Source organism: Passer domesticus, chromosome 16, assembly GCF_036417665.1.
Source record: "Passer domesticus isolate bPasDom1 chromosome 16, bPasDom1.hap1, whole genome shotgun sequence".
NCBI classification, from domain to species: domain Eukaryota; kingdom Metazoa; phylum Chordata; class Aves; order Passeriformes; family Passeridae; genus Passer; species Passer domesticus.
This window is the reverse complement of record NC_087489.1, coordinates 421,360-431,199: the sequence shown is the minus strand read 5'-3', so window position 1 is coordinate 431,199 and position 9,840 is coordinate 421,360. Positions and strand designations below refer to the sequence as shown.

At 50.1% G+C, this 9,840-nt stretch overlaps 1 protein-coding gene across 3 annotated transcripts in view; it reads right to left on the bottom strand.

Annotated features, from left to right (window-relative positions):
* Positions 1 to 2,770: 2,770 nt before the first annotated feature.
* LOC135281854 (rho GTPase-activating protein 39-like) overlaps positions 2,771 to 9,840 on the bottom strand; it is a 55,049-nt gene continuing 47,979 nt past the window's right edge. For all 3 annotated transcript variants that reach the window (XM_064391114.1, XM_064391116.1, XM_064391115.1), the window contains 5 exons: positions 8,859 to 8,932; positions 7,285 to 7,484; positions 6,270 to 6,361; positions 5,586 to 5,755; positions 2,771 to 5,192 (listed from right to left, as the gene is read on the bottom strand). In XM_064391114.1, the coding sequence (XP_064247184.1) occupies positions 4,998 to 5,192; positions 5,586 to 5,755; positions 6,270 to 6,361; positions 7,285 to 7,484; positions 8,859 to 8,932 (731 nt within the window). In that variant the 3' untranslated portion in view covers positions 2,771 to 4,997. The remainder of the gene's footprint in view (positions 5,193 to 5,585; positions 5,756 to 6,269; positions 6,362 to 7,284; positions 7,485 to 8,858; positions 8,933 to 9,840) is intronic.

Below are 9,840 nucleotides of genomic sequence, written 5' to 3'. Positions count from 1 at the left end.
TGTAAACACTAAGCACTTAAGACAAAATGGATACTTTATATAGTGAGACAGAGGAAGGTCCAGGCAGAGGCTGGGGCAGGAGATGCAGGTTCAAATCCTTGTGGCCTGGACAGAGTCCTCAGCTGGTGTCCCTTGCTTTGGAAGGAACAGTCATGCTGATGAGTGACTCCATATGTCCCAAAAGCTTTCCTGCATGGCTACCTGTAAGCACTCACCTCTGGCCAGGTCCCTATGTGGTCCACCTCACTCAAAACACCCATGTTCCTTCCTGTTCCCTTGTCATGGGATGATGAACACCTGAGCTGGTTTCCCCAGCCCACTGCACCCACAACCAGTTCTTGCCACCATTCATCATTTGTCATGGCTAACAAATGGTATAGGACAACAGGAGGTCTAAAAGCAGCAACCTCAGTAACTAATTCAACTTTTCCCAACTCATTTTTGGTGGGTGTCCTGCAGACAGTCCATGGGTATGCCAGAGCCAGAGTCCTGCTCCACACAGCCCCAGCTTGGCACTGTCTCCATAGGCCAGTTCTGCTCAATCTGCCAGTGCTGTGCTGCACCCACATCAAACCAGCATTTGGGCAGCATCAGGACAGGGAGCCTCCCATCTCTGCCTCCTGCCAGTGCTGCAGAGCTCCCGACGCAGACCTGCTCGTTCCTCAGGTCTCTGCCTTCCCACAGGGCTGATTTAGTGCAAAGCTCCATGTAAGGATTGGACTAAAAACCTCAATGAGAATTACGCTAAAAACTGGCCTCTCGTTACCCAGGAGCTTTGAGGAGGTGGCAGAATGTCTGTGCATCTCTGGTTTGAGAAAGAAATGGAGTATCTCTAGTGGACAAGGGCAGGGATACCCTTCACATTTTCAAGGGGAGGAATGACAGCAGTGAACTTCTCTGCCAGGAGGGGTGGCCTTGTGATTGCCCTGTCCTGTAAAACATCAGGCAGCTGCTAAAGCTAAGCCCTTTCTCCATCTCAAGCTGAACCTGCAGAGAGGTTGTTCCAGTTTGAAAGCAACAGCAGTGAGAGATTCCAAGTCAGAAATACAATTTATTAGAAAAAGGGAAAAAAACCCTAAAATACATGCAATAATACGAAAGAAAAACCACTGACAGTCAGAATACAACCCAACACCCTGTTGGTCAGGGTGTTGGTAGCAGCCCAATTGGAATGGTGGCTGCAGTCCTCCTGGAATGGCAGATGTGGTTCTGTTGGAGCAGTGATCTTGTAGAAGAGTGTAGTCTTCCTCTGAAGATCCAGTGGAAAAGGCAGCTGTTCCTCTAGGAATCCAGTGAAAAGGCTGATCTGGTGTCCCAAAAACTCAGATTATATCCAGTTAGGAATGCTTGGCTCCTCCCTCTGGGCCATACATCTTTTGATGATGATGTAATTTTTATCAGTCATACAGTGACATTCAATAGCCCATTAACAACAGGTGTCTCCCTGGAGGGAGGATTGGTTTGTGGAAGAGATGAAGAAAAACTGCCCAATTAACAGAAGATAACTGCCACACCTCTAACAGATGGCAAATAGAATACATATTGCTTTGCAATTTAGGATCACAGGTGATCCACCTGTGATCCCCAACATCTGCCCAGCCTTTTCAGGAGCTGAGGTGGCACATGGGCAACAGACATGAGGGCATGGTGTCTATCAGCTGCCATGAGCAAAATTGCTTTCACCATTTCTGTTTGCAGGCATAGCAAAAAGTTCTTGTAAGGCTCCGTGAAAAGGAGACTCAAACCAGTCAGAAATCCAACAGCACAAGCAAGAGCACCCAGCACTGCAGGCGTGCTGCCCCCTTGGAACACATCACTCTCACAACCAGCAGCAGGTAGTGGACAAGCCACTGGTGCCTCCTCTCGAGCAGCTGTGTCCCAGCTGCCCTCTAGCACTGGCTCCAACTGCACTGCTCATGGAAGCCCAGAACAATCCACAAGCTTGTTCCAAGGCCAGCTGCTGCTCTGGTCATCACTGCTTTAACTGTTCCAGGTCTCAGGCCATGGTGACTGCAGGAGTGAGCCTGAGTCTTGGAGCCTGAGCTGAAGCATTTGGTTTGTGGCCTTTTCTGATCTCGCAAAAATCAGCTCTTTTCACAGAAGAGCTTTGGGGAACACTCAGAAATTGGGCTGCAGATATCACCCTAGGAAAGGGCTGTGTGATGTTACAATGTTCCTGGTCTTCCTTCTGCACTCCATTGTCCTACACTCACCTACAACGCTTCTGCCAGCCAGACTGGTGGGAAGACTCGGTGGTATAGCCAGCATATGTGATCCTAAACTGCTGGTGTGACAGCGCAGCCCTCACCAGCTTTGTCTGAAGTGCAGCAGCTTTTCCTAGTCTGACAGGGCAGTGACCACCCCCAGAGCACCAGCAACACCACTAAGAGCCTGGGCTCATTCCTGTGTGGCTGAAGTAGCACAGCCAGCACCTGCCCTGCAGCTCCAAAACACTGTGCAACCAGCACCAGTCTCGAGCACCAACAGACTGCTCCCAGTGGTTCCTTGGACTACCAGTGAGGAAAGATGAGAGAATGCTCCAGTCTGAACATAAAAATGTCCCCATCAGGTCAGCCTAATAGCCCAATTAATCACATCTCCATCAGCAGAGACCCTGCAGGGGGCCATGCAGAGGATGCCTGTGTGGCCACCTCCTGCAGTCCACCTAAAGCACTCACAGCTGCTGGAGGGGGGATGCAAGCAGAATACCCCTTACCCTCCAACTGCCCATAAGCTTCTCTCATACCTTTATGACCCTGAAAGACTCCAGAAGATATGTGTAAAGCAGTATTGTCTTTTACCTGTTTCAACCCATTCTCTTCCAAGATTCATTAAGTGTCCTTTGGTAGCTGCCTGAGAATTAAGAACAACAGAACCAGCCCAAAGCATGCTTTCCAAGTGCTTACTTCATGCTGATTCTCAAATCTTACTAGAGAGCACTGACATTAAGGTTGAAATGTGCAGCCCCATGCAGATGTAATCATGCTGCAGAAATTCACAAGAAAGACAATTCGCAAAAGATACAGCCATGAAGATTGTATTTATTACTATTAGAACAGAGGAAAAGCTACTTTACTGATTGGTATTTACAAATCTGTTGGCAAAGACAATATCCAGTGTCTTTTACGAGCATGTTTTACAACCCTTGCCAGAATAATTCACTTTTATTAGCAGCAAATGCCTAAGGTTTGATTGACTGCCACTGGTTGAGTGCAAGAAGTAACATGGATCACCACTGCAGTGGCTGCAGGCAAAGCCTGACACAGACACAGGCACTTGCAGCCCGAAGAGGAGGGCAGGTCCCACATGGCTGCTCCAGCCCTTGGCAGGGAACAGGACAGCCTGAGCTTGTTCAGCGATTCAAATCTCAAGACAGTATGTCAGAGCTGGTAACCTCTGCCTGTCTCTACACTTCTGGGGCAGTAGCTCCACATCTGAAGAACAAGTTGTTCAGCACTACAGAAGGACAGAGCAAGCTGAGTGGCATCAAAGCATGAAGATGGGTGTGTACATTGAACAGATGCTGGCACATTTTGTGGGCACGCTTGGCAAAGCTAATCTTGACAAGGGAGAAAGATTTCCTGGCCACAGGACCACAGAATCATCTGGTACGAGGAACCTTTATTCAGGTGGGCACAAATTGAATTCCTGCTATGGAGTTCATTCAAATTCATCTGAACATAGGCTCTTGGAACCCTCTCAGAAAGACTGCACATGGCACCTCACACCCACGCTGGTACTGATTCAGGCATCAGCTCTAAACCTCACTGTCAGCAGAGCTCAGCTCGCCACCGCAGTCTGGAGAGAATGATCCCAGGTCCCTACTGGAATGGGAGGGGGATACAGAAAGACAGATGCAACCTTGCATGATACTGGCAGACTTAGCACTGCATCAGTAATCCCAAAACACACTTTTTTGCAGCAGACCTGCCTCCAGCAAGGAAAACACCTCAAAGAAAGAGCACAGATACCACAGCTGACTACAGGCAGTACCAGCATTTCTCAAGCACATAGCACTTCTGCTGCTTTGCCTGGAAGGGTGTCCTTGAGCACAGGAGCACTTCTGACTCTTGGGGGCTTTCTTTAGACCTGGGCTGAACCAGAAGAGTGGGTCAAACTGGTATTTAGTTTCTAGCAGAGTGGTCTGGGAAGGATGTGGTATTAGGAAGGGGGGTGCAAGAAGCTGGAGCTGTGAAGGCTTCTCTGAGCATGGGCTCAGGTGCTCCTCAGCAAAGCTGGTGTCAGCTCATGCTGTCTGTAAGGAGCTGCAAGGCCACTGGGGTCACTGCTCCAGAAGATACGGCCCTCATTAAGAGGATGCCAAAGCGATTATTTAACTGTTTGTTGTCAGGTGTGTGGCCTTCCTGCTGTGCCATGGTGTGGGTGGGTACTTAGCACAGGGCTGGGCTCACATGCTGCTGCACAGCTCTACAGTTCTTGAACCTCCGCACCTTCACAGCCCTCTACCAACAGCATTGTGGGATGTCAGAACAACCCTGACACCTCCAGCCAACAGTCTGCAGAGGTGAACAAGGCTGTCCCCATAGTAGTAGGATTATTCCTGATGAGGCAGCACCTTCCCTCGGACCAGATCATGCCACAGCACAGGAGTGATGTTCTCCTACCTCAAGCCAAGTCTGCCTCCAGAAGAGAAATGGAGAGTCTCACTGCCCCATGTAGCAGTTCCACACACATGTCACAGCCCTTTCACTGAGCACCCAATCTTGTGGCTCTCAGGAAGAGGACTGCACCTCTCTGAAACACACTAAAAGGCCAGGAACTGCTAAACCTGACCTGGCATGCCCAAGGATTTCCTGGTGCTGACAGAACCAAGCCTTCCAGAGATGTCCAGTCCTTATGATCATATATTGGGAGATGCTGAAGGGCTAACCCAGGGTATGACAACAGGAAGGACAATAGAAGAAACCTATGTGGAGAGGAGAAGACTTAATCCAGCAACTCCTCAGAGGAATATTTTGCACTATGGGGCCAGTGGCTCAAACCAGCCCTTTGATGAAACTCGTGTCCAAGTGTACTATCAGCATGCGGAGAAAAGACATTTCTTTGCGTGTGTTCTCAAAGATAACGCGGGGGTCGTCGGACTGGCAGCGCAAGCAGTTGGGGGCCATCACCATGGCCAGGTTATTCACATCCATCTTTGTTCTGCCCACATTTGATGGCTGAGCAAAGATCTGCAGATAGCAAGAACACATTCAGATGGAGCAGTGGAAAAGGGCAAGGAAGTCCAAACACATGGCCCAAAAAAGGTGCAAGGAGAGCAGACATAAAGCCTGCCTTAAGGACAGTGCCCCAAGTGCCACACATCCATAGAGAAGAGCACTGTGCTCTGATACAACCAACAGAGCAGCAGCCTTGGCAGACAGGAAACCAACCCCAGCTCTACAAGATCAGGATCAGGTTTATTGCTCCCATTACAAACAAGGCCAGCAAACACCCCTCCATCAATCCCACCTTAAGTACAGATAAGAGGTCTTAAAACCATTCTTATGGTCCCACCACAGCTGTCCCACTAACTGTGCCTCACATGCTCCTGGCCCCAGTGCAGGGCTGTGGGGGCTACCTACCTGCAGGAAGTGTATGAGGTAACACAGCACCAGTCTGTTGAGCTCCGGCAAAAGCTGCACCACAGCCACAGCAGCGTCAGGGTTCTCATAGTTGCTGATACACTCTTTGTAGAACTGCTGGGGGATCACAGGCTCCTCCAGCTCCCGATACCAGAGCTTGAGGAGAGAGGCTGGGCAGAAAGCAGGAGCATGAGAATAGCTCTGGTCACCTCCCCACCCCCTTCAGGGACAAACTTGGCAGTGAGAGAGATGGCAGAGAAGGGATTTCTGTGCTTGCGCTGCTTCACTTTAATTCAGTCTTGGCTCTGAAATGCTCAGGCACCCAAACAGATCAGTTAGTGGGAAATACTGGCTGCTACCTACCTGCTCTTCCAGAAAGCAGCTCTGGGGCTACCTAAAGAAGCGGACAAGGAGACTGGAAAGACTGCCACCACTCTGCCCAGCTTGCACAGCCTTACTGCATCAGAGACAGAGAGATTCCTCCCCACTCCCAGTGTTTCCTCTATGGGCAGTGTTTGGAAAGGCAGTGAAAAGACACAGAACAAAATCCCAGTCAGTGCAGACAGCCTGTGTACACATTCCCAAGCAGCAGCACACCCACTGAGCTGCTCCTGCACCTGCCTCTCCCCCTCTGCACTGCACCATGGCTGAGGCCACAGCAACACATCTGCAACAGTCCTGTACCTGGTATGTTGGGGTCACTGAGATTGTTTGGGATTCTCCACTGATCCACCTGCAATTTCAATGCATTGACTTCATCTATGTCACCAGGTATCCTGCAGAGGCACAGAAAAAGTCCTTTTGAGTGAGCCAGGCAATGTGCTAGGTGAGAAAGCTGGCCAGCAAAGCATGGCTCCAAAGTTGCTTCTGGGGCCTCAGGGAGAAGGCCTCAGGCACCAGTGGCAGATACAGCAGCAGTTGCTCAGAGAGAAGGGGGTGCTTATTTTTATACACCATCTTGAAGTGGGGGCTCCAACTAGCTCAAATATCAACTATCGCTGTTCTCAGGAGTGATTATTTTCTGTAACTAGGCTTCTTTGCAGCATGTTCAGACCAAAGATGAGCAGCATCTCTGGCTAAATATAGTTATATATATATATATATAGACACCTATCTATCATCTATCTATCTATCTAAAAATTTACCCATACAAGGTAAAGTGGAGCCTTTTAATAACTATCTTAAGTTTAGCTACTGAAAAACTAATTCAAATCTTAAGTGCAAAACAAAACCACACACACAAAGAAAAACAACAAAGAAAACCCAAACCCAAAGCAGAATCCCCTGTGTTCACCACACAGATTCTGTGTCTCTCTTGACTCCTTGTGTCTTGTGCAGCGCTATGGCTGATGTGCCACATTAGATGAGGGGCTCTGTCAGGACGCCAGAGCTCCTCCCTCCCCTACACTGGCTAACCACCATTGCCAAATCTGATGAAAGCTCATCGCCCTGCCTGGGGATGAGCTGACCACATATTAAGTCACACCTGCACCAGTTCCCTCTGTGCTAACACATGCCAACTGGCTAATGATACTACAAGAGGTGATTCCTGAACCTGAGGAAAGCCAGATTTTGTCCAGTCCACAGTGAAGTGCTATTCTTAGGGAAGAGGAAGCATGTGGAGGTGAATCTTGACTCCTTGGCGATGAAGACTGACATATGGATTGCTTGAAAGTAGCACAGCAGTTCAAAAGCTCACCTGAAAATCCCCTCAGTCTGCTCCCCTCCCAGGGCCAGGACCTGCTGTGATAGCTGTGTCTGCACCCAGGGCAGCTTGTTCCCTGGGTACATGTCCTGCTGCCGCAGCATGATTTCCTCCAGGGAGCTGCCGAAGAGTGACGGTGTCAGGATGGCATTCCTGGCATGTGTTATCTCTTCCACTGTTGGTTTACGGAGGCCCTGAGGACAGAGAAAAGCTTAGTGCAGCTATGGCACAGCCAGCCCACAGAGAAAGAGTGACCAGGACAGAGAAGGCTGACCCTCCATGTGGGCAACTCATCAGCCTCCTGGCAGCACGGTTCTTGTTCTGCTGTCTAAAATCAGGGGTGGTTCTATTCATCAGGCCCAGGAGGAGCAGAGGAGACCATTTTGGAGAATTTGGGCTGGTTTTGCAGAGATTCTGTTGCTGTGTTTTGCACAGCAAGGGGACTGCTCTGGCTGGAGCTCTACCTGCTGGAGGAGGCAGTATGGAGTGGAGCCCAGCCCAGCCCCAGCTGTGGTAAGGTTAGCAGAGGGCATCTATAACCTAATGCAGCATCAGATGAGTGCTTAGCTATGGACAGGTGTAAAACAGTCTTTTGGAGATGGGAATTCCAGGTATTTCCAACTCCAGGGAAAGCTTTGCTCTCAGAGGTGCTAAAACCTGAGAAGTGAGCATTGGTACCTGTTGCTTCTGACAAATACCAACACTTAAAAGGGGTTTTGAATGTCCTGTGGCAGCAGTTCAGAAAAGCACAGAGTCGTCACAGGGGGAACAGGCTGCCCAGCCCAGTGACCTTCAGCAGGGATCCTGCAGCCAAGTGGGGAACATGACAGGGGGAAGCTCCCACTGAGTCCTCTGAGGGTCACTGGTCAGGGATGCAGTTGTGTGTTTGGAGGCTTACTGTCCTGCCACTGACAGGATGCCAGAAGCTTTCACCCCTCTCAAGGTATTTCAGCTAATTTGTTCACTATGCAAAGTTCAGATGGCAGGGAGGCCCCAAAGCAATGTCCAATAAAAACCCCCCTGATGACCAGATCCGGCTTAGTGACCATGAACTGACAGGCCAAGGCCATCTACCACTTTTCATGGCCACAGGCAGCACTATGCAGAGGGAAAAAAGGAAGATTTTCAGATAACACAGAGCACAGACTCCCCTCTGCACCAGCCATCTCTGCTGTATGACTGGGAATGAACAACTCCGCAGTAAACCAGCTGCAAGACACAGCCCATATAAGCTCTCAGTGCAAAGGGAGACTCTTCCCTCACCTGAAGAAACAAAATGATGAGTATACCCTGCAGAGACAGCTCCTTTTACCCTGGAAACAGGTATGTGTTGGGTTTGTCTTTGTCCCTGAGGTCAGGAAGCAGGCAGCCATGCAGCTGCCAGCACAGGAGGCACTGCTGTGTGCCACAAGGATGCAGAGCAGCCCTCTTCCACACATTCATGGGGAAATGTACTCTGAGCAAACCTCCCCTGCTCACTCTATCTCCATTTCCCATCACGGAATCAGTGTTGACCACCAGAGTCCCCATAACAGTCTCCAGGCCCTGCAGCCAGGGCAACTGCTCACCTTTTTGCCTCCAGTGACAGCTACTTTATGGAGCTTCCGGTAGCAGTACTTGGCGTAGGTGCTAATGGGCAGACCTGGTGGGAAAGAGGAAATGAGTGGTCAGCCCACAGCACCATGCAGCCCCACACTGAAGCCCTTCAGAGAGCTCCAGCACAGCAGCTCATTCTGGCACAAGCAGTCCCCTCAATGCACAGCCCACTGCAGCAGGGCGGGACTGCCAAAACTTGCATTGAGCCCCCTGAAGGTCTCCCAGTCCCACGGCAGGCAGTGTCAGTGCATGCTGTGGGAATCTATGGGATTAGAGAATTTTAGGAAAGCTGGGAAAAAGAATCTTTCCCTCCAGTGCTTGGGCTTAGAAAGATTCATCTCCTGAGTGAAGGCTCATAGCTCTGCACCTCCCATCCCTGCTCCTGCAGATCTCCGCCTCTCGCACCCGGAGTGCCCTGCCCTGACTCCACACATGGCACCCATTCAGCATTCACAGCCTGGGCACACACACAAGCCTGGGCCTAGCCTGGTGGGCACAGCCAAGGTTGTTTGTTATTCAAGAACTTCAATTCCTTTGCTAGTGAGAGAGGAGCAGTAGAGAAAGACATGTGGGGACAGAGTGGCAGCACCAACAGTGACCTCAGGACACAGGAAGAGGCATGGGGAGCCAATGGGATCTTATCTTCCCAGAGACCTGCAGAAGACTTCCTCATGTTCCTGCCTGCAACCTTCTCCAAGTTTGTACCATGCAGCTCAGGCATGCTCTGTGAGACAAGGAAAATGGGACACACCAAAGCTTGGGAACTGCACCTCAAAAGCTGCTGCCCTCCACAAGAACATCTGCTCTGTTTGTTCTTGGTTCAGTGTACTCTGAAGGCAAGTGCAAGCCATGGTTGACAGAGATAATCCCCCCATGACAACAAAAGAAGTGTTTGCAATGACAGAGCACTGATTGCTGAGAGTTTTTCCAAAACCACTGGCCTTCTACTCTTGT